General features: G+C 43.5%; 1 protein-coding gene across 1 annotated transcript in view; it reads right to left on the reverse strand.

Moving 5' to 3' along the window:
• IRF9 (interferon regulatory factor 9) overlaps nt 1-24,827 on the reverse strand; it is a 58,604-nt gene that overhangs the window by 16,416 nt on the left and 17,361 nt on the right. Inside the window, exons 4-5 of the mRNA XM_073575364.1 lie at nt 19,333-19,442; nt 19,125-19,254 (exon numbers count right to left, since the gene is read on the reverse strand). Of these exons, the coding sequence (XP_073431465.1) occupies nt 19,125-19,254; nt 19,333-19,442 (240 nt within the window). The remainder of the gene's footprint in view (nt 1-19,124; nt 19,255-19,332; nt 19,443-24,827) is intronic.

A 24,827-nucleotide genomic window follows, 5' to 3' on the forward strand; every position in this document is an offset into this window, starting at 1 on the left:
TAGGGGACTTATCTCTGAATTATATAAAAGATTATTGCCTGCCCATCTGGAGACATATCCACTGACTGCTGCTAAGAATAAGTGGGAACGGGACGTTGGCCCCCTGACGGAGGACCAGTGGTCCGATATTCTAGAACAGGTCCCTAAAATGGCGGTTTCTGAGTGCCAGCGGCTTTCGCAAATATATCTCATTCACAGGGTATATAAAACACCCAGCTTATTATTTAAAATGGGACTTCGGCCCAATACACAATGTGTTAGGTGTGGGCAGGATGATGCCCACTTGATGCATGTTATGTGGGAGTGCGGGCACATTGGGGATTTCTGGAGGCAGACCCTGGGACTCATAGCCCAAGTATACCATATCACAATACGACCGTCACCTCGTCTATGTTTGTTGAATTTGTGGGAGGAGGGGGTTGACCCAGACTCTGCAGTGGCCCTGGGAATAGCACGCATCCTGTATCAGGCAAGAAAGATACTTGCATATCATTGGTTGGATCCTATGCCACCAACATTGTCAGAGCTTAAAAATAAACTAAATAATGTCATCAGATTGGAAAGGGGGGCTTATTTAAAAAGAAATGCATTAAGAAAGTTTTACAAAATTTGGCAGCCATGGATGGAGTCACCGGGTCTCCCCTCGGGCGCACTGGTACGGGATGCGATGTTGGACCAGTTGCTGTTGTGCTTGCGATGAGGGGATGCTTGGGGGGTGAAAATAAAGTCTAGTGCCCTTTGTGGCGAAGTAGATTTTGAGTGGCGCGGTGGGAGGGGGCTGGGGTGGATTGGACCTGATATCCGTGGGGGGCGAAATATGATGCGGAGTGGCGCGGCTGGCGGGGATGGTTTTCCCGCAGAAATGAGGCACTGATGTATAATTTTGATTTTTGTTTATTTGTGGAGCCATGTTGTTTATAGGCTCAATTTTATGCAAATATCTGTGTTTTGAGATTTCTTCTTTTTATTTATTCTTACACAGGAAGAGTTTTACCCTTTAAATAATATCTGCTCTCAATGTAATTTTTACTAGCTATATAAGATGTCATATTCTTTCTGTATTGATTCCTGAATGTTTAATAAAAAAAGATCTGATTCAAAAAAAAAAAATTCATGACAAGTCGTTTTGTAGTGTTCCTTACACTACAAATCTTACTCAAGTCTCTAACTGGAGTAAGTTTTTTGGCGAGGCGCACATGGAGGCAACCGTCACTTTGTGCCTCGCCTAATCCATTAACCCCTTCACTCCCAAGGGTGGTTTGCACGTTCATGACCAGGCCAATTTTTACAATTCTGACCACTGTCTCTTTATGCGGTAATAACTCTGAAACGCTTCCATGGATCCCGGTGATTCTGACATTGTTTTCTGGTGACATATTGTACTTCATGTTAGTGGTAAAATTTCATTCAAATAACTTGCGTTTATTTGTGAAAAAAACGGAAATTTGGCGAAAATGTTGCAATTTTCCAACTTTGAATTTTTATGCCCTTAAATCACAGAGATACAGCACACAAAAAACTTGATAAGTAACATTTCCCACATGTTTACTTTACATCAGCACAATTTTGGAACCAAAATTTTTTTTTGTTAGGAAGTTATAAGGGTTAAAAATTGACCAGCGATTTCTCATTTTTGCAACACCATTTTATTTTTACGGACCACATCACATATGAAGCCACTTTGAGGGGTCTATATGATAGAAAATACCCAAAAGTGACACCATTCTAAATACTGCACCCCTCAAGGTGCTCAAAACCACATTCAAGAAGTTTATTAACCCTTTAGGTGCGTCACAGGAATTTTTTGAATATTTAAAAAAAAAAATGAACATCTAACTTTTTTTCACAAAAAAAATACTTCAGGTTCAATTTTTTTATTTTACCAAGGGTAACAGAAGAAATTGTACTGCAAAAGTTTTGTGCAATTTGTCCTGAGTACGCCGATACCTGATATGTGGGGGGAACCACTGTTTCGGCGCATGGCAGAGCTCAGAAGGGAAGGAGCGCCGTTTGACTTTTTCAATGCAAAATTGGCTGGAATTCAGATCGGACGCCATGTCACGTTTGGAGAGCCACTGATGTACCTAAACAGTGGAAACCCCTAACAAGTGACCCCATTTTGGAAACTAGAGCCCCCAAGGAACTTATCTAGATATGTGGTGAGAACTTTGAACCCCCAAGGGCTTCACAGAAGTTTATAACATACAGCCGTACAATTAAAATATCATATTTTTTCCACAAAAATTATCTTTTCACCCTCAATTCTTATTTTTCCAAGGGTAACAGGACCCTAAAAGTTATTGTGCAATTTGTCCTGAGTACGCCGATATCCCACATGTGGGGGTAAACCACTATTTGGGCGCATGGCACAGCTCGGAAGGGAAGCAGCGCCATTTGACGTTTTGGCTGGAATTGAGATCTGACACCATGTCGCGTTTGGAAATCCCCTGATGTAACAAAACAGTGGAAACCCCCCACAGAGAGAACTGACTGGATTAGAGGCCAGACTGGAGAAAGGCCAGGATGGATGTGAGTAAAAGGACATAAGAGTGGAATGATTGTCCTCACACCAACGAAAATAGGCCCTCCAGGTCCTATGATAAATGTGAGAAGACGCGGGCATCCTCGCACTGAACATGGTCTGTATGAGCGGAGGTGAAAAACCTGCTTCCTTCAGAGAGGCAGCCTCAACAGCCATGGCATTAAACTCAGAAACTGAGAATTTGGGTGGAAGAGGGGACCCTGCAAAAGGAGTTCTGGGTGGTCTGGAAGTTTCCAGGGAGTGTCTGTGAGCATGTTTACTAACTCTGCGTACCAGGCCCATTTGAGTAGTCTGGGGCCACCAGGATTATGGGTACTCCTTCTGACTTGATTCTCTTGATGACTCTCGGGATCAATGAGAGATCAGGGAAAAGGTAAGGAAGTTGAAAGCGAGACCATGACAGGACCAGGGCATCCTGACCGATCACCAGAGACTTGCGGGACCTGGCTACATCAGATCGACGTCAGGGTTGCCGACAAATCTGATTAAACATGTCTTAGTTGAGAGACCACTCCCCCGAAGTGAGGCCCTGGAGACTTAGAAAATCAGGAGGCACAATTGTCCACCACCGGAATGTGAACTGCCAAGATTGCCAATATTAATTTCTCAGCCCAAACTTGGATCCTGGAGAATTCTGCCAGAACGAATCTGCTGTGTGTTTCGCCCTGGTGGTTTACGTACATCATGGCCTTGGCGTTGTCTGATTGGATGCAAACCAAATGGCCTATCCGGAGATCCTGACAGTGGATAAGGGAGAGGTAGATTGCCCTGATCTCCAGGAGACTAAGTGGCAGGGAAACGTCCCGAGAGCTCCAGGGACACTGGGCTGTGTGATGCAAGAAGGCCACTCCCCAGTCAAGGAGACTGGCGTCGGTTTTGACGAACTTCCAATGAAGAGATGGATGATCCAAGGATGAGGTCTTCTTGTCCCATGCCGATAAGAGGGCCAGGTGAAGGGGATTGGTATGAAACTGGGCAAAGGTCAAATCATCCATGGCAGCAATCATCTCCTCCAGCACACTCTTGCAGAGCCAAAGGGGATGAGACAGCCAAGAGCTTTTCCTCTGAAAGACCTTGGCACAGGCAGTGTCGAATAACATGTCCAGGAATACTAATCATTGAGCCAGAATTATTAAAGACTTTGGAGAGCTGGACGAGGAGCTCGAGTATGTCCACTTCTTAGACCTAACTCTTGATCTTCCCTTCTGAGATTGGTGGTGGGGTGCCTGCAAATTGTCCTTAAAAGTGTACGGGGCACTGGTGGTGGTAGGCAGGTTAGGTAGATGGTCAAAGACCAGGACCGGGGACTGAGATACCTCGGTTAGGTCAGACATAGACCTGAGTTGAGGGTGTGCTTTCGTCCCAGGCGCATGGGGGGGTTCTTCTGATGTCAGCATGGAAGGGGTGCAAGTTTGGCAGAAGGGCAAGGTCTGACTTGTGGGCCACTTCTTCTTACAGATGGTGCAGTGAACGATAGTGAGGGAGGGGCTGGATTAAGGCTCCTTAGATCTGGGCATATGTAAACACCAATGTAACACTGCTGAGGAGAGAAATGCAGCCTAGATAGAGCGTACCTGGTCCTGGAGAAGTAGGCTTGTCGGCACTGTGCTGCGGGGGGGGGGGGGGGTTGGCTAGTGGTATTAAACGGCTCCATGCAGAGAAGTGCTGCGGGGAGAAGACCAGAGCTGTGGCTGCAACTGCTGCTGTCTGACAGGGCAGAAGCATGGACGAGAAAGGGGCGGGCCTGAGCAGGGCACGCTGAGATGGTCAGCACATGAAACAGCACATCCGATAGGAGGAAAAGAGGAAGGGGGCGTGTGTGTGCGCGCACGAGTTTCCTCGCTGACTGGCCGGATCGACCGGAGGGGGGCGTGCACAGGGCGGAGGATATGGTACCTGCGAGCTCAAAGGGAGAAAAAAGCTCGCTGAATATTCCCGTGCGTTGAAGCAGGAGGCGGAGGTGTGCTACAGCAGGGACTATATTAAAAACTAGCTGAAGAGCCCTGCGCTGCCCAGGCATAGTAACTAACTGTGGCTAGTTATAGTAAATTATAATTATCCTTCATCCCATAGTCCCGTGCCCATATACCCGTCATACATATCCTCCATCCCATAGTCCCGTGCCCATATACCCGTCATACATATCCTCCATCCCATAGTCCAGTGCCCATATACCCATCACACATCCTCCATCCCATAGTCAACCATTATGACATCATAATGAGCAGCGGGGCTTGCAACCTATGATGATGACATCAGCATCGCCATGGCAACCATTATGACATGAGGGGCGGGGCTTGATACCCAAACTTTTTCCCCATTATGTAGATAGGGGCAAAATTGTTTGCTGAATTGGAACGCACGGGGTTAAAATTTCGCGGGGTCCAGACGTGTGACTGTGCCAAATTTTGTGGCTGTAGCTGCGATGGTGCGGATGTCAATCCCGGACATACACACACTTGAGCTTTATATATTAGATGGTGCCTGTAAAGCAGAGTATTGGGAGGATCACCGATGCACCCACGCCGCCTGGGAAGCTGTGGAAGAGAAGAGGTACAGTACCTTTAATCTGAGTCCCGACCCCTCCTTCTCTGCTTTTGAGGATGACATCAGGGGCCCCACATTGAAAAAAAGGGGGCTTCCTGGCAACAACAAAGGCGTTGTCCTTCCCGCAACGTCATGGTACTCAACAGTGCAGAAGAAGGTGTCGACCCCTAAAGAAAGGGGGAAGGCCACCTCAAAAGGGACCACAGTCTTCCTCCTGGCCCGCACTGAGGAGGGGGCTGGGGTGGGGAACAGGCAAGGACCGGCCACCTCGAATCACCCTGGGGCACTAGGAAGTGACAGTGGATAAGGTCCAACCTAGAATGCCAAGAGTGGACAATGTGAGTAACACCATGCTGTTCTCGGTCGCTCGAGTGCGGGAAGACAGGGTGAGACATTACACCCTGTTGCCCTGTGAAGAATTCTGAAAAAGGGTAAAAGATGAATAAAACACAACAGGTGACCTGAAAAGGATAAGATGGATATGGGATCAGATCCAAGTCTGCCTGCTACTGAGACTAAGTTTAAACTGACGAGCTTTTGTGCCAGTCAGTGGGTGTACACTGCTGAGGAAGGGCTTTTTTGTGCATAGTGTCAGCCTCCTAGCAACAGCAGCATACACCCCATGGTTTCCTGTGTCCCCCAATGAAGCAATGAAGACAAATGTAAATCAAAATGGTATAGCTGAAAATGCAGCGATGCAAAACAATATTTTTTCAATAAAATTGTTTTTATTGTGGAGAGGCGATAAAACGTAAAAAAATTATATAAATGTGGTATCGCTGTAATCATACTGACCTGAAGAATAAATCTGTCTTATCACTTTTACCACACAGTGAACAGCATAAACCCTCAAAAATATCTGAGTTGATGGTTTTTGATCATTCTGCCTCCCAAAAATCGTAATAGAAAGCGATCAAAAAATGTTGTGTGACCGAAAATAGTACCAATAAAAATGTTGACTCATCCCACAAAAAAAAACAAGCCCTTACATTATGTCGTTAGCAGAAATATAGAAAAATTATAGCTCTCAAAGTATGGGTGTACAAAACCTTGCTTTGTATATAAAAAAAAAAAAAAAAAAAAAAAAGCGTTTTTAGTGTGTGACAGCAACGTAACAAACATACTACATACCGTATTTTTCCGACCATAAGACGCAAAGCGCAGGCATGAGGAAGTCTGCTTCAGTGCCTGTGACAGATCGCCGATAAAAAAAGAAAAAAAAAAATTCCCTAATAAATTCATTTTTTGAAAATATAAAAAAATAAAATAAAAGTACACATATTCAGTATCACCGCGTCCATAATGACCCGCCCTATAAAACTGTCCCATTAGTTAACTCCTTTAGCAAACCCCTTAAAAAATTAAAATAAAAAACAAAGCAAAAAATGCTTTATTATCATACCGCCGAACAAAAAGTTCAAAAACGTGCGATCAAAAAGACGCATATAAATATCCATGGTAGCGCAGAAAACGTCATCTTGTCCCGCAAAAAACGAGCTGCCACACAGCATCATCAGCGAAAAAATAAAAAAGTTATAGCTTGCAGAATAAAGGGTTGCAAAAATAATTTTTTATATAAAATTTTCATTGCATAAAAGCACCAAAACATAAAAAAATGACATAAACGAGGTATCGCTGTAACCATACTGACCTGAATAATAAAACCTCCTCATCAATTTTACCGCACGCGGAACGGTGTAAACGCACCCCCCCCAAAAGAAATTCATGAAATGCTGGTTTTTGTTCATTCTGCGTCCCAAAAATCGGAATAAGAAGTGATCAAAAAATGTTACGTGCCCGAAAATGGTACCAATAAAAACGTCAACTCGTCCCGCAAAAAATAAGACCTCACATGACTCGGTGGGTCAAAATACGGAAAAATTATAGCTCTCAAAATGTGGTGATGCAAAAACTATTTTACAATAAAAAGGGTCTTTTAGCGTGTGACAGCTGCCAAAACCCCCATAAATAGTAAATCAACCCCCCCTTTATCACCCCCTTAGTTAGGGAAAAATAATAAAATTAAAAAAAAATGTATTTATTTCCATTTTCACATTAGGGTTAGGGCTGAGATTAGGGTTAGGGGTGTGTTGGGGTTAGGGTTGGAGTTAGAATTGGGGGGTTTCCACTGTTTGGGCACATCAGGTGCTCTCCAAAAGCAACTTGACGTCTGATCTCAATTCCAGTCAATTCTGCGTTGAAAAAGTCAAATGGTAGGGGGCGTGGTCTGCTTGCTAATGGCACCGGTCACTTAGGCCTGTTTCACACTTCCGTTTTTTCAAATCCGTCAAAATCCGTTGTTTTCCGTAAAAAAACGGATCCGCCATTTTTTGCAGGATCCGTTTTTTTTGTCCCATAGACTTCCATTACGGTTACCGCGGACCCGTTAAAAAAACGGATCCGTTTGCATCAGTTTCCGTCAAAAAAACGGAAACGGATCCGTTTGGCGGACACAAAAACGGAAGTGTGAAACAGGCCTTAGCTGCTGAGCTCCAGCCACTTCGACTCCTAAGGCCTGTTTCACACTTCCGTTTTTGTGTCCGCCAAACGGATCCGTTTCCGTTTTTTTGACGGAAACTGATGCAGACGGATCCGTTTTTAAAAAAACGGATCCGTTTTTTTGACGGATCCGCGGTAACCACTAATGTAAGTCTATGGGACAAAAAAAACGGATCCTGCAAAAAAATGGCGGATCCGTTTTTTTACGGAAACCAACGGATTTTGACGGATTTGAAAAAACGGAAGTGTGAAACAGGCTTAATCGGCTCATTGCGGCTCGCCAGCGGCACCAATCTCTCTGCACACGGGGGTGGGGGGGGGTGGGGGGGGGGATGTGCTGCGGAGGTATCCAGGATCGTAGCATGCCAAGGGGAAAATCCCAGAAGAAGCCGTCCCCGGCGAAAGTTACAGACTTCTTCTCCAGCACGTGGCGAGGGAAAATGGCGGCAGCATCCTCCTCCACAGCTTCCTCACGCTCATCCAGGAGGGGATCCACAGCAGGCCCAGACTTGGACACAGACGCTGCAGATATACCGCTTACCAAAGGTACAATGCAGAAACTGCTCAGTGCCCTCCGCTCATCACTGCAGCAGGATTGGAAAGATATGGTGGCTGAGCTGAGGGGAGATATCACTGCCATAGGCAGCCGTACAGCACATACTGAATCTAAAATGGGGGAGCTGACAAAGTCACACAATAGCCTCATTGATGCCAATGCAGCACTGGAGGAACAAGAGCAAAAGCTCCATACCAAGGTCTTGGATTTAGAGGACAGGTCCCGCCGAAATAATATAAGAATCAGAGGAATTCCAGAAGCCATACCAGACAAGGGGCTGCAGAGTTTTCTGGGCTCCTTGCTGCAGGAGCTGCTCCCAGACCTGACGGCAACTGATTTCCTGGTGGACAGAATACACAGAGTCCCTAAGCCTAAATCCCTCAGTGCTGATGTCCCTCGGGACACTTTAGCTCGCCTGCACTTTTACAAGACCAAAGAAGCCCTGCTGCAAGCCCTGAGAAAGAGACCCCCTCTGTCTGAGCAATTCCGGCACCTGTCCATTTTTCCAGATCTGTCTGCAGGAACCCTGGCAAAAAGGAGGGAATTTGCTCCTTATACCAAAGTTCTCAGGGATGAAGCTATATCCTATAGATGGGGTTTCCCTGTAAAGATCCTGCTTTTCCGAGCAGGAAATACCCACGCCTGCCATTCCCCACAGCAGTTGGCAAAGCTCCTGTCCTCATGGAACTTGGCAAATCTCCCGGCCAGATCTCCAGGAGCTACAGGATCATCCCAACAGGATAAAGTGAATGAAGATTGGTCCGTCGTGTGAGTTATGTGATATGTTTGAGTCGCGGCTGAGACTTAGTTGCTACTTTTAAGGTCCGCTGGTTCTGTTCAACCAGGACCCTGAACCCCCATGGCGGTAAATTTCCACCATACCGCAGGCCCCTTTTTTGGGCTTTTTTCTTTGTGGACTGATGCTCCCTACATAAGTAATGTTAGTGATGTCAATATTGTTCGTGTTATCTCTTTCCTGCCTAACCTTCCTTTTCCCCCTGCAGCTCTAGGCAAGAGACTTTTTTTTCATGTACAATGGTACTGAACTGTATGTCTATAAATGTTAGGGGTCTGAACTCGCCAGCCAAGAGATCCATGTTTTGGCGGGAAGTGGTTAAATCCAAATGTGATGTAATATGTGGTCAGGAGTCTCATCTCCTCCAAGGGGACTCGCACAGGTTAAATAATGCTAAATTTCCTTTCATACTGCTGGCTTGTGGAAAAAAAAAAAAAAAGGCTGGAGTATTCATTTGTGTAAAAAATACTGTTGCGTTCACACTACATTCACAACATTTAGACCCTGACGGTAGATACGCCATTATTAATTGCTCCATAAATGGATCTAAGTATACTATTGCAACCGTTTACGCCCCCAACTCTGGTCAGATCAGCTTTTTGCGGAGGTTTCTTTCCAAGCTTTCATCCGTTAAAGAGGGTAAGCAAATAATCTGCGGGGATTTTAACATGGTAATGTCCAGCACTCTGGATTGCTCCAATTCTGCTGTAAAGAGGAAGGAGATGAGCACAATAATTTCAGAAAGGCATCTCCATGATATATGGAGATACCAACATGCAAATGAGAGGGACTACACATTCTTCTCGCCTCGGTTCACCTCTTACAGCAGATTGGACTACTTTCTGGTTGATAGCTCACTTATTATGGATTGCTCAGATTCAAAAATTGGACTTATAGCTTGGTCGGACCACGCCCCCATATACCTGACAGTTCAGGAGCAAAGCCGCGCGCCTGTTTTTGCCCGGTGGCGCATGAATGACTCCCTCCTAGCCTGTAGACAAATCTCTGAGGAGTTGCAGGCCGACCTCGCAGAGTTTTTTAACTTTAATGATAACAAGGAGGTGACAGAGGAAACGCTTTGGTCTGCACACAAGGCCTATATTAGGGGGTCATTCATCAAAATTGCCACTAGGGAGAAAAGGAGGCGTCAGGCAACTTACAAAGCTCTACTGTCCCACATAGTACTTTTGGAAGCCCACAATAAATCTGCCCCAAACTTGTCGACATCTGACGAACTCAGGAAACTAAGAACACAGCTCCGCCAGGTGTTGATGGCAGACTATGAGAAAAACTTAAGATCCCTCAAACAGCGGTACTATGTGATGGGTGACAGGGCGGGTGCCTTACTAGCCAGGAGGGTTAAAAAACGAGAAATGCAAAATAAAATTGAATACCTCGTGACGGGTTCTAATGCCACAATACGCAACCCAACAGAAATAGCCAACGCATTCGCTGACTTTTACCAGTCTCTCTACAACCTTAAAAATGACCCCACTGCCCCAAAGCCTACCCAAACGGCAATTAATTCCTTCTTAAACAATATTAATCTTCCTCGGTTATCTGCAGTACAGCTGGAGCAACTAAATTCCCCTTTTTCTCTGGAAGAGGTTCGCCAGGCGGTGACCACAGCCAAAAGAAATTCAGCTCCAGGCCCAGACGGCCTCACTAACTCCTATTATAGGCAATTCACTGAAACCCTGTCTCCTTTCCTCCTGAGACTTTTCTCCTCTTGGCGAGCCACAGCAGATATTTCACCAAATAATCTAGAGGCCATTATAACTACCCTGCCAAAACCAGGAAAACCCCCTATTTCACCAGGAAACTTCAGGCCAATATCCCTCCTAAACTGCGACTTAAAATTGTACGCCAAAATAATCTCAGCTAGAATACATAAAGTTCTTCCATCACTGATTTCCCCGGATCAAGTGGGGTTTGTGGCGGGGAGGCAGGCGAAGGATGGGACGAGACGTATGCTGGATCTGATTGCGGTGGCTGAGGGGAGGAAAATCCCCAGTGTATTCCTGTCCCTGGACGCAGAGAAGGCGTTCGACAGGGTGCACTGGGGATATCTGAAATCTGTTCTGGCCAAGTTTGGTTTCAAAGGCCCCATACTTAATGCCATAATGGCGCTGTACTCTAACCCTAACGCCAAAGTTCTGGCATCCGGATTTATATCTCGGAGTTTTGAATTAACCAATGGGACACGCCAGGGGTGTCCGCTCTCCCCTATCATCTATGCCCTTGCTATAGAGCCTCTGGCGCAGACTATCCGTGAATGCCCTCGGATCTCGGGGATTCGAGTGGGGAGTATAAATCATGTGGTCAGTCTATATGCAGATGACGTGATTTTATCTTGCACTAATGTAGAGGTGTCCCTACAACACGTAATGGAGATCCTGTCCTCCTTCGCTCAAGTCTCGTATTACAAGCTTAATATTACCAAGTCCTTAATTTTTCCGCTCTTCTTGCCAGCCTCTACCAGAGCCACTCTTTCTCATCTTTACCCTTTCAAATGGGAAGACGAGGGAATCCCCTACCTGGGTATTATACTGGCCCCGCTACACTCCGTGATCCGGAAAAATCTGCTGACCCTGCACACCTCATTGGATAAAGAACTTACTCGCCTTTCTCTTCTCCCGCTCTCTTGGGTGGCGAGAATGCAGACTTTTAAAATGATCTGTCTCCCAAAAATTATCTACTTACTTCGGTGCCTGCCCCTAACAATTCCGCAACGGTATCTCACCAAAATTCATTCGCTAATGAGTAAATTTATATGGGCTGGGAAAAAACCTAGAATAGCCCTGAGATGTATGCATGCCCCATTCAGTGGTGGAGGAATGGGTATTCCTAATATTCTAACATATCACAGAGCTGCTATCCTGGAACCGGCTCGAGATTGGTGGAAGAATGATTCAGACTTGAGATGGTTACAGATTGAGTACACCTGGGCACAGGCCCACTCCCCTAAACAATTCATAGACTCCCTGCTCCTAACCCCTTCGCCCCCCGGCGATCTTCTACCCACCACAGCAGCTCTAAAGAAAGCTTGGTCCTTATGGAGCAAGCCAGTGTCACAGGCTCTAGGTCCCAGCCTTCCCCTTAGATCGCTGGAAGCCTTCATTCCGAATTTGAATCTTGCCGCCTGGACACGTGGAGGTCCAATTACCCTAGCAGATCTCTACAGAGAAGGCGTCCTACTCCCGTACTCAGAAATGTGTGTTAAATTTAACCTCCCCCGACACAGTTTATTCCAGTTTTTTCAAATACGTCACTTCCTTCAGTCCGCTCCTCACCTACCGGTTCCCACAACAGCCGACCACGCCGCAATTAAAAAATTCTTTCAAAATAGCAAAATCAAAGGCCTTTCATACATCCATAACCTGCTAAACTCCCCGGAACCAGACAAACAATTGCCGTATATGCTCAAATGGGAAAAAGATCTAGCCTCTCAGCTTCCGTCGCAAGAATGGTTCGCGGCCTCAAAATGGATCCACAAATTCTCTTCATGTCTCAATCACATAGAGCAATTAAAAAAGGTTCATCTGCGGTGGTACAACTCCCCTACTAAACTGGCTTTTCCCCACATATGTCACCTTTGTGCTGGAGGGGATGCAACCACAGGGGCACCTTGTGTCATATGTGGTGGTTTTGCCCTAAGTTATCTAACTTCTGGCAGGAGGTGTTCAATCTAATCCATGAGGTTACTAGTCTCCGTCTTTCCCCAAACCCAACCTTAGCGGTGCTACACATTGGCCTAGATGGGATCCCGGATCTTTTAAAAAATATCATTTCTCACATTCTCATAGCCGGCAGGTACTGTGTGGCATACAAGTGGAGGTCGGTGAGCCCCCCTACAAAAACAGAACTAATTGAGAGGACCAACCTACACTGGCTATACGAAACCAACTTGACCCCCAATCTAGAGAAGAGAACGGTGAGACTTAAACAATGGCATCCGTGGGCCACTTCCCTTTATGCAACGGCCCTCCCCCAGATAGACACCTACACCATAAATAAATTGATTGTGCCTAAGAATGCCATGCATGTAGAGCTGCTTCCCCTTCCCCCTCCCCCCCCCCTCTCCCCGCTTCTATGTTCAAGTTGTTGTTGGAAGGGGTATTTAATGTCCCAGATTGATATTCTAATAATGGCTCGAGGTTATTCCACCTCTTGCTACTCATTGCTCCTGTTCTTGATGTTTTTGTATGAGAAGTTTGTATTTTTTCTGAAAACTCAATAAAAACCTTTATGATAAAAAAAAAAAAAAAAAAAAAAAAAGTCAAATGGTGCTCCTTCCCTTCCAAGCTCTGCCATGCACCCAAACAGTGTTTTACCCCCACATATGGGGTATATGCCTACTCAGGACAAATTGCAAAACAACTTTTGGGGTCCAATTTCTCCTGTTACCCTTGGGAAAATAAAAAATTGGGGGCAAAAATATCATTTTTGTGGGAAAAAAAATATGATTTTTTTATTTTCACGCCCGGGCGTTATAAACTTCTGTGAAGCACTGGGGGGGGGGGGGGTTCAAAGTGCTCACCACACATCTAGATAAGTTCCTTGGGGGGTCTAGTTTCCAAGATGGTGTCATTTGTGGGGGGGCTTCCACTGTTTAGGCACATCAGGGGCTTTCCAAACGCGGCATGGTGTCCAATCCCAATTGCAGCCAAAAGTCAAATGGCACTGCTTCCCTTCCGAGCTCTGCCATGCGCCCAAATAGTGGTTTACCCCCACATGTGGGGTATCAGCGTACTCAGGACAAATTGCACAATAACTTTTAGGGTCCTGTTACCCTTGGGAAAATAAAAATTGGGGGTGAAAAGATCATTTTTTGGAGAAAATTTGTTTTTTTAATTTTACGACTGTACGTTATAAACTTCTGTGAAGCCCTTGTGGGTTCAAAGTTCTCACCACATATCTAGATAAGTTCCTTGGGGGGGGGGGTCTAGTTTCCAAAATGGGGTCACTTGTGGGGGGTTTCCACTGTTTAGGTACATCAGGGACTCTCCAAACATGACATGGCGTCCGATCTGAATTCCAGCCAATTTTGTATTGAAAAAGTCAAACTGCGCTCCTTCTCTTCTGAGCTCTGCCATGCGCCGAAACAGTGGCTCCCTCCCACATATCAGGTATCAGCGTACTCAGGACAAATTGCACAATAACTTTTGCAGTCCAATTTCTCCTGTTACCCTTGGTAAAATAAAAAAAAATTGAACCTGAAGTAATTTTTTTGTGAAAAAAAAAGTTAAAATGTTCATTTTTTTTTTTAAACATTCAAAAAATTCTTGTGAAGCACCAGAAGGATTAATAAACTTCTTGAATCTGGTTTGAGCACCTTAAGGGGTGCAGTTTTTAGAATGGTGTCACTTTTGGGTATTTTCTATCATATAGACCCCTCAAAGTGACTTGAAATGTGATGAGCTCCCTAAAAATAAAATGGTGTTGTAAAAATGAGAAATCGCTGGTCAACTTTTAACCCTTATAACTACCTAACAAAAAAAAAAAATTTGGGTTCCAAAATTGTGCTGATGTAAAGTAAACATATGTGAAATGTTACTTAAGTTTTTTGTGTGCCATATATCTGTGATTAAAGGGTATAAAAATTCAAAGCTGGAAAATTGCGAAATTTTCGCCAAATTTCCATTTTTTCACAAATAAAACGCAAGTTATTTGAATGAAATTTTACCACTAACATGAAGTACAATATGTCACAAGAAAACAATGTCAGAATCAGTGGGATCCATGGAAGCGTTTCAGAGTTATTACCTCATAAAGGGACAGTGGTCAGAATTGTAGAAATTGGCCCGGTCATTAACGTGCAAACCACCCTTGGGAGTGAAGGGGTTAAGGGTCACCAATCTAACCCAAGAAGAAGTGCAAAACCGGCTAAAAAAAGATTAAAATAGATAAATCTCCGGGTCCGGATGGCATACACCCACGAGTACTAAGAGAACTAAGTATTGTAATAGACAAGCCTTTATTTCTTATATTTATTTAGGGACTCTATAGCGACGGGGTCTGTTCCACAGGACTGGCTCATAGCTAATGTGGTACCAATATTCAAAAAGAGCTCTAAAAGTTAACTTTGAAATTATAGGCTAAGTCTAACCTCTATTGTTGGTAAAATATTTGAAGGGTTTCTGAGGGATGTTATTCTGGATTATCTCAATGAGAATAACAGTTTAACTCCATATCAGCATGGGTTTATGAGGAATCGCTCCTGTCAAACCAATCTAATCAGCTTTTATGAGAGGTAAGCTATAGACTGGACCAAGGTGAGTCACTGGACTTGATACATCTTGATTTTTCCAAAGCGTTGGATACCTTGCCACACAAGAGGTTGGTACACAAAATGAGAATTCTGGGTCTGGGGGAAAATGTGTGTAAATGTGTAAGTAACTGGCTTAGAGTTAGAAAGCAGAGGGTGGTTATAAATGGTATATTCTCTAACTGGGTCGTTGTGACCAGTGGGGTACCGCAGGGGTCGGTGTTAGAACCTATTCCCTTCAACCTATTTATTAACGATCTGGTAGGTTTGCACAGTAAAATATTGATATTTGCAGAGGATACAAAACTATGTAAAGCAGTCAATACAAGAGAAGATAGTATTCTGCTACAGATGGATCTGGATAAGTCGGAAACTTGCGCCGTAAGGCGGCAGATGCGGTTTAACAATGATAAATGTAAGGTTATACACATGGGAAGAAGGAATCAATATCACCATTACACACTGAGCAGGAAGCCACTGGGTAAATGTGACATGGAGAAGGACGTGGGGATCCTAGTTAATGGTAAACTTATCTGGAGCAGACAGTGCCAGGTAGCGGCTGCCAAGGCAACAGGATCATGGGGTGCATTAAAAGAGGTCTCGATACACATGATGAGAGCATAATACTGCCTCTGTACAAATCCCTGGTTAGACCGTACATGAAGTACTGTGTACAGTTTTGGGCACCGGTGCTCAGGAAGGATATAATGGAATTAGAATGAGTACAAAGGAAGGCAACAAAATTAATAAAGGGGATGGAGGAACTACAATACCCAGAGAGATTAGCAAAATTAGGATTATTTAGTCTAGAAAAAAAAAAAAAAACAACTGAGGGGCGATCTAATAACCATGTATAAGTATATAAGGTGACAATGCATATAGCTCTCCGAGAATCTGTTTATACCAAGGAATGTGACGGTTATAAGAGGGCATTCTCTGTGTCTGGAGGAGAAAAGGTTTTTCCACCAACATAGAAGAGGATTCTTTACTGTTAGGGCAGTGAGGATCTGGAATTCCTTGCCTGAGGAGGTGGTGATGGCGAACTCAGTCGAGGGGTTCAAGAGAGGCCTGGATGTCTTCCTGGAGCGTAACAATATTGTATCTTTCAGTTATTAGGTTCTTTAGAAGGACGTATATCTGGGGATTTATTCTGACGGAATATAGGCTGAACTGGATGGACAAATGGCTTTTTTCGGCCTTGCTAACTATGTTACTAAATGGACGATGGATAGGACTCACAAAATAGTGAAATTTCTGTACCACTTCTAAAAACTGAACCCGATTTTGTTTTACCGCAGCATGTGACTGGGGTTTTGAAAAAAAAAAAAAAAAATAATGAATTCCCTTGAATTCAGATGGTCACATCTGAACAGGTAATTATTTTCGATTTCACAGATCGCAAAATACTATTTATACTACTACAACTGCAGATAAGACAGACAATTATCTTGTTTCTAATATGATGCAAAAGCAAGGGGAGAGATGGAGGGTGTGGAAGGAAAAATGTAGAACTAGCCACCTAGTGCAATGGAATAAGATGCAAAAAGTCAACCGGTAGATTAAAAATAATAAAAAACTTTCTCTGAACTAAACATACCAATACTATTTGACCTGTGTACTGGTCAGATTTGCATTTTCCATTAAAGGGAACTTGACAACAGGTTTTATTGTGCTGAACTGCTTCCTTCAAGTCTAGTACATGCTAAAAGTGTCTTCATTACACCACCATAGATCTGCATACCTTTGGAAATTAACTCATAGAAACAAGAAGACTGGAATTTGAGGCTTGCATTAGGTATGAAGGACAGTTGGTGATCAATTTCATACAGTGGTGAACAATCATTATGTTAATATGCTAAAGTATGCTGGGCTGGGGTTGTGAGATAAAGACTAATGATGAGCAAACATTCTCGGATAAGGTGCTATCTGAGCATGTGTACTAACCGAATGTCTTCGACTTGCGCGAATTATGTTGAGAGTCCCCGCAGCTGGATGTCTCGAGGCTTTTCCACAGCCACAACACATGCAGGGATTGCCTGTTTGTTAGGCAATCCCTGCACATGTTGCGGCTATTGAGTAGCTATGAGACATTCAGCTGTGGGGACCTGAACACATCATTCAAGCCCGCCGAAGACACTCGGTGAGTACACGCTCATGCTCAGATAGCACCTTATCCGAGAATGTTCGCTCATCACTAATAAAGACACTTAGGGTGTGTGCAGACGCTGCGGAATCCGCTGCGGATTAATCCGCACGGATTTTGCAAAAACCGCAGATAAACCGCAGGTCAAAAGACCTGCGGATTATCTGCGGTTTTGCCTGCGGTTTGGTCCTGCGGATTCACCATCTCCACAATGGTGGAGATAGGAACCCGCTGCGGATTCCGCAGAAAGAATTGACATGTCACTTCTTTCTGCGGTTTCAAAACCGCAGCAAATCAGCGCGGATTTTTCCGCAACGTCTACACAGTGTTTTTTTTTTACCATTCATTTGAATGGTACTGTACACCGCAGCTAAAACTGCTGCGGGTCCGCAGCGCCCAAAACCGCTGCGGAAACGCAGCGGAATCCGCATTGTGTGCACACAGCCTTAGGGAGCTATTTACGATTAGAAGAATGTGGCGGAAGCAGTTTAGCACAGGGAAACCATAACAGCAGTTTTGGCTTGTACAAAATATTGTCACCAAAATTATAATTAGAAGAGAGAATTTATGCAGAAAACTGTCTTTACTGGTGCGTTCCCACTGTATTTGTGAACACACAGGTTCCTGGATAATTTCATGAGATCTGTTTGTTGAATCTCTGGTACCCTAGTTTGTTCAGATCCCATTCTCATTGTTTTCTCATTTGTTTACCCCTATAATGACTCAAGGATTTTCTATTTGTGTGCTCTTGTCTTTTTCCTCCCCTTGTTTCAATAGCCATAACATTCTTTATTTTCTGTGGACAGCCATATGAGGGCTTGTTTTTGTACTAGGCAGTTCTCCAATTAAGCCTGTGGATGAGCTTCCCAGGAGGACTAACTTGACAGTTAAAGGGCAGGCCCCAAGCTGCCATTGTAATCCATCGGTTCCTCCCAATGATGTAATTTAAATGCAGTAGTCAGAAATTGACAGCAGCATTTAAATGGTTAAAATGCATTGATTTGAGCAAGCTTTGGTCACTGCAGTTACAGGGAACTGAGCCTGGTTCATACCACTCAAATGCCAGCTTTACAACACAACTGGCATCTGCCTGGTATTGTGCCGGCTCAGCTCCTGAGTTGGCTTCACTTTGCAAAGAGACCAAATATACGAAAATATATCCCATAGGCCGTTAAAGGGAATCCGTCAGCAGGTTTTTGCTATGTAATCTAAGAATAGCATGAAGTAGGGGTTAAACACTGAGTTCAGTGATGTATCACTCATCAGGATGTGTGCTCTTTTTTTACTTACAATGAAGGCTTTACCACTAAGACATTATCATTGCACAGAATAGCTGCCTCATGCCTCCTCATCTGATAAGAGGCTCACTGTCTATAGACAATGTATATACAGAGCCTGGTGTAGGCAGGGAAAGCTTTTGATCTCTGCTACATCCTACATCTAAGAACTCTGTCACAGCTGCTGCACCCAGTATGGCTATTTTTGAGCGTGGTAAACCATTTAAAAAAAAACCAAAAACATTTTAATTGGTGGAACTTATTTGCTTAGTTTGCTTGAAGTTGGAGGAACAATTACCAAACTCCATAACAAATGTCACCTTCATCTTTGCTAGTATACAGAAGGGAAAAGAAAAGATGTCACTGGTTTACAAAGCATGTGAAATAGAAAGTGTGAATATACACCACATCTGCCCGACTATTTTATGACTCAGAATGACACATCGCTTAACTGTCACAGCATTTATCACCTTCCATTTCAGCACTCAGAACTTACACTTATTAGTGGACGGCTCCAACTCAGGAAAATGTTGTGTTACTGTAGGTGTATCTGTGTTACTAAGGTCACTGCCAATCCCCGAATCCTCAGGGAAAACAGAGCTGGTCACCGCCGGGACGTCAAATTCCTGGTAGAAAACAAAACCAAACACTGTTCAGACACAAAAAAGGAAGATGCTAAACAAAGTGCATTCTGTTAATCTTACCTCTTTGACGTGAGGTTTCTTTTCCACTGGTTCGGTATCATCAGATGAACTGCTCCTTGAGTATGTAGTGCTCTTCCTCTTCTGACTTTGCATCTTAGAGGCTGCAATAGCTTAAAGAGTAATCAAGATTTTAATTATTATTTCATAATTCAATAGTACACATGCAAATAATGTATATTACAAAGTTTCTTATCAGAGAAATCTGATTCTTTTTCCTCCAGGACTTATCTTTCATTCTCAATGGGTAAAATGTGTTTTTCGTGAATACAGATTTTCCCATTACTGAGATAGGAGATGACAGTTGCATGTAGGTCATAGGAAGCTGAACAGAATGACAACTTGATATCTGCGATCTAATGTTTTATTCCAGCGAAATCCAGGTTTTTCTTACATGTAAATGAGCTGCTCAGGACTATGACAGAGCTGCATGAGAATCTGCCTCCAGAGATTATTATAAATGACAGAGCTGCATGAGAATCTGCCTCCAGAGATTATTATAAATGTAAGGGAGTTACCAGTGTGATGTGTAATGGCCGCTCTCTGCTATCCTGCTCTCACTGCAGAGCTGTGTGTGATTATACCGAGATATTACAAATATAAGGGAGTTACCAGTGTGATCTGTAATGGCCGCTCTCTGCTCTCCTGATCTCACTGCAGAGCTGTGTGTGATTATACCGAGATATTATAAATATAAGGGAGTTACCAGTGTGATGTGTAATGGCCGCTCTCTGCTCTCCTGATCTCACTGCAGAGCTGTGTGTAATGATACCGAACACATCTGCAGGTTCTTCTCAGCTTCCATATCACAGGCAGACAGTGGTGCAATATTGCTGCCATACAGCAGAGTTTTAAGAAGGGCAACAAATGTGTTTGTAAGGAGACAAAGTTCAGTTTTACTGTTCTGTGTTAGTTACATGTCTCACACTGGCACTGGTAATGCCTCCTTTTATTAACCCCTTACTGACCGACGTCGGGATAGTACGTCAGCGGTCAGTATCCCCCACTTTGAGGTGGGCTCCGGCGGTGAGCCCACCTCAAAGCCGTGACATGTCAGATGTTTTGAACAGCTGACGTGCCCGCAATAGGCACAGGTGGAATCGCAATCCACCCGCGCCTATTAACTAGTTAAATCCCGCTGTCAAACGCTGAGATTATTGAAGCATGCCAAAAGTAAAAAAAAAAAAAGTGTTTAAAAATATAAAAAAAAATAAAAAATTTAAAATCACCCCTTCTCTCAAAATAAAAAAAAAACAACAACAAAAAAAAAACACACATTTGGTATCGCCGCATTCAGAATCGCCCAATCAAAAAAAAAAAAAAAAGATTAACCTGATTGCTAAACGGAGTAGCAAGAAAAAAATCAAAACGCCAGAATTACGGTTTTTTTGTCGCCGCGACATTGCATTTAAATGCAATAATGGGCGATCAAAACAATGTATCTGCACAAAAGTGGTATAATTAAAAACGTCTGCTCAACACGCAAAAAATAAGCCCTCACCCGACCAGAGTTCACGAAAAATGCAGATGCTACGGGGTATCGGAAAATGGTGCTTTTTTTTTTTTTTAGCAAATTTTAGAATTTTTTTTTTTACCACTCAGATAAAAGAACCTAGACATGTTTGGTGTCTATGAACTCGTAATGACCCGGAGAATCATAATGGCAGGTCAGCTTTAGCATTAAGTGAACCTAGCAAAAAAGCCAAACAAAAAACAAAGTGTGGTATTGCACTTTTTTTGCAATTTCACCGCACTTGGAATTTCGAGTACACTACAAGGCAAAATCAATGGTGTTGTTCAAAAGTACAATTTGTCCCGCAAATAATAAGCCCTCACATGGCGATATTGACAGAAAAATAAAAAAAGTTATTGCTCTGGAAAGAAGGGGAGCGAAAAACGAAAAATTGAAAAAAGCTCGTCATTAAGGGGTTAAAAATAAGCTCTGGAGGCGTCTCTTTGGGAGACCTGTATCCAGCCCATAGATCTTAACTAGTGATGGGCGAGTAGCATTGTTGCTTGGGTGTGACACCCGAGCATGCTTGGGAAATCCTGAGCAATGAATATACTCGCTCATCACTAATCTCATTTACCTATAAGAAAAAACCTGGATGTCTCTGGAATAAGACATCAGATCGCAGATATCAAGTTGTCATATTATCCAGCTTCCTATGACCTACATGTCCATATAGACAGCTTAAAAGAGTTGATCCTACCCTACTGACAGATTCCCTTTAAAGGGATAATTCAACAAATTACAAACAACAAATCTGTAAATTGAACAAGTGAACAATTCTTATATAGATTTGATGATGCCAAAAATGACAGATAAAATTGATAATTAGCTTGAAAAAGGAAAGCGGTTTTTGACAACATGAACAAATACCAGTCTTCCATAGTATGTCTTCAGGAGACCCATGCAACAGTACAGAACACATTTGTTAACCCCCTCCTGGGCAGGTTTAAATTATGATGCAGTTTTCTCCACTAAAGGCCCCGTTACACATAACGATGTCCCAGCGATTCCACCAACGATCCGACGTGGATGGGATCGCTGGGACATTGTTAGCTGATCGCTGGTGAGCTGTCACATAGACAGCCCCTCCAGCGATCAGGACCAGCGAGCACGCTAGTTACCAATGTAAACATCGGGTTTCTAAGGGTTGCGGGGCCCTTAGAAACCCGATGTTTACGTTGGTAACCAGCGTGCAGCGTCGCTCATCGCTGGCTCCCGCTGCCATACGCAGCAATGCGCGCTGGCCAGAGACCAGCGATGAAAAAACGGGCCAGGACGATCCAGCACGATCAGCGATACCCCCGTGGGGGGGGGGGGGCCGATCGCTGCTGGATGTCACACACAGCGATCTCGCTGGAGAGATCGCTGATGTGTCACAAAATCAGCGAGATCGCTGTGTGTAACGGGCCCTTTACTCGTGAGGGGTTAGCATTCTGATCCACCGACTATTCTCTTTCAATGCATTGATAAGGAAGGGGTGCTAGTTAGGGAAACTATTTAATACCTTAATCCTTATTATCGCTGTCTATACTCCCCCACCTTATACAGGGACGCTCCTTCAAAGTATACTATCATTTGCTAACAAACATCCTGGGTGCCCCCTGATGCTTGTGAGAGATTTTAAGTTTTTAACAACACAGTACATAATATGCTAGACAGATTCTCTGTGAATACAGCTGCGTCACGGGATGGAGAACCCCCTTTGGGAAAGTATTGGGCGAAGTGGCTCTTCTGGACGTCTGGCGAAAAAGACACCAAATGATAGTGCATTTTCTTGTTACTCGGCTGTATATGGGTCTTTGTCTTGCATAGATCTCATAATAGGTAATATTCCAGCTGCAGGAATATTTGGTAAAATAGAATATTTGCCTCAGGGACTCTCTGATCACTCCCCTCTTTTGGTGGAACTGATCCCTCTTGGCCATGGAAGTTCCATAAATCAGGAATTTTTTTTTTTTTGCCTTTAAATTCGTTTATTAAACCATAAACAGGTGTATAGTACACAATCTGGTATATAATGTTAAGCATAATACAAAATATACATGTGCTTCATACGACATTAAAATGTAAAGCAAAATGTACATACCAGTTGTATACAAATAAAGCAAAACATAATGCCAATTAAATCACAATGGTCTTGCGTTATTATTACAGTGATGAAATCTACCTAACTTCTAAACCGTACCTACATCAACAAGAACAGAAACTATTCCGCAGCCTACTTCCACATTATTAGCTGTTTATTATGTGACATCTCAACTCTACAAAGCGAGGTGAGAGGAATTCCACCTCTCCCAAATCTTTTCGAATTTACCCAGGCACCCTCTGTTTTGATACAGCGTACGTTCATATGGGATAATTGAATTCACTAAATTGATCCAGGACCCGAGAGAGGGAGATGAACTTCCCATCCACCGCATTGCCAATACCTTTCGTGCCATAAACAGTGTCTCCCGTAGGAAAATCCCAACATATCGACCCCATGTTTCCTCATCCCATACTCCAAACAGACAGACCTGTGGCTCAAGGGGAACCGGAACTTGTACCAGAGATGTCAATAGTGATGTCACCTCCCTCCAATATGGTGCAACAATAGGACAACACCAGATCATATGAATAAAGTCTGCATCTATTGAATGACATCTCAAACATTCCGATGACTGGTATCGGCCCATCTTAAAGAGTCGAGTTGGAATCAGATAGGATTGATTTATAATATATAATTGTATCATCCTATTATTAACAGACGGAGATACCTTAATTGATGACTCTAGAATTTCTTCCCATTTCTCTCCCCGTGCATCTGAGATGAGCCTTTCCCATTTCTTCTTAATGGAGTCTATGGAAGATTCTGTCCCTACTGACAACATATGTGTATACAGAGAAGAGAGGAGACCTTGGGGGCCCTGTGATTTAAGTATCCCTATTAAGGGTAGAGACGAAATAGCGTTATCTATACTTATACATTTCATGTGCGATTGAAGAGCTGAACTTAATTGTAAATAACGAAAGAACTGGGACCTCGGGACACTGCGATTAACTTGTAATTGTTCAAAAGAGATCAAATTTCCATGGTCATATAGATCACCTATCATAGAGGCATTATACTGAGCCCAAAACTCGGCAGATGGATGTTCAAGTAACGCCGGAAGGTAACCATTATTCCATAGGGGCATCTCAGCTATAATATCCTCAAATTCAACCACCCTTTTAATCTGTTTCCATACTGATCGTGCCAGACGAAGTAGGGTTAACAGTCTCGAGACATTTGTTTTCCTCATTTCCAAGAATCCCAACGGGCAACTAGTTTGTGCGGCATAGAGTAGATGATCTTCAGAATTAGAGAGGCGGCCGCCGGGCATCCATGTGCTTATGGCTTTGGCCTGCCCAGACAAATAATACAAAAAGAAATAGGGCAACGCTGCCACCCCTCTTGGGTCTCTGCAGAGTGGATATAAATCAGGAAGTTTAACTCCTTCTGGTTGAATATCCTGTCCCTGTGACAGTGGTATTCCTAAATTATTGAAAGCGTTCCTTGAGGTCAACAAGGGATGGGCCTCACTGCCTATGATTTGGGAAGATGGTATTCCAGTCGAAGTATATAAAAAGTACAGTAAAATTATTATCCCAAAACCTTTAGAGGTTTTTAATGATGCAATACAAGAGAGTAGATTACCACCATCAATGAACAAGGCAAGGCCATCATTGCATTGATTCAAAAGGAAGTGAAAGGTCCACTGCTTCCAGAATTTTAGCATCCTATTTGATTACCTACAGTGGACATCAAGACCTTGTAAAAATTATTAGCCAACAGGCTTAATAAAGTGATAGCGTCCATAATTCACCAAGACCAGGCCGGGTTTATGCTAAATATGACAACGGCAGTTAAATTATTATTTTTAAACCTTCGGTTTCCCTCTAAGAACCATAAAATATAAGATAATAGCATCTCTTGATGCAGATAAAGCCTTTGCGGCATCGCGTG

This window comes from Dendrobates tinctorius, unplaced genomic scaffold, assembly GCF_039654945.1.
Source record: "Dendrobates tinctorius isolate UK_male_01 unplaced genomic scaffold, ASM3965494v1 ptg000044l, whole genome shotgun sequence".
NCBI classification, from domain to species: domain Eukaryota; kingdom Metazoa; phylum Chordata; class Amphibia; order Anura; family Dendrobatidae; genus Dendrobates; species Dendrobates tinctorius.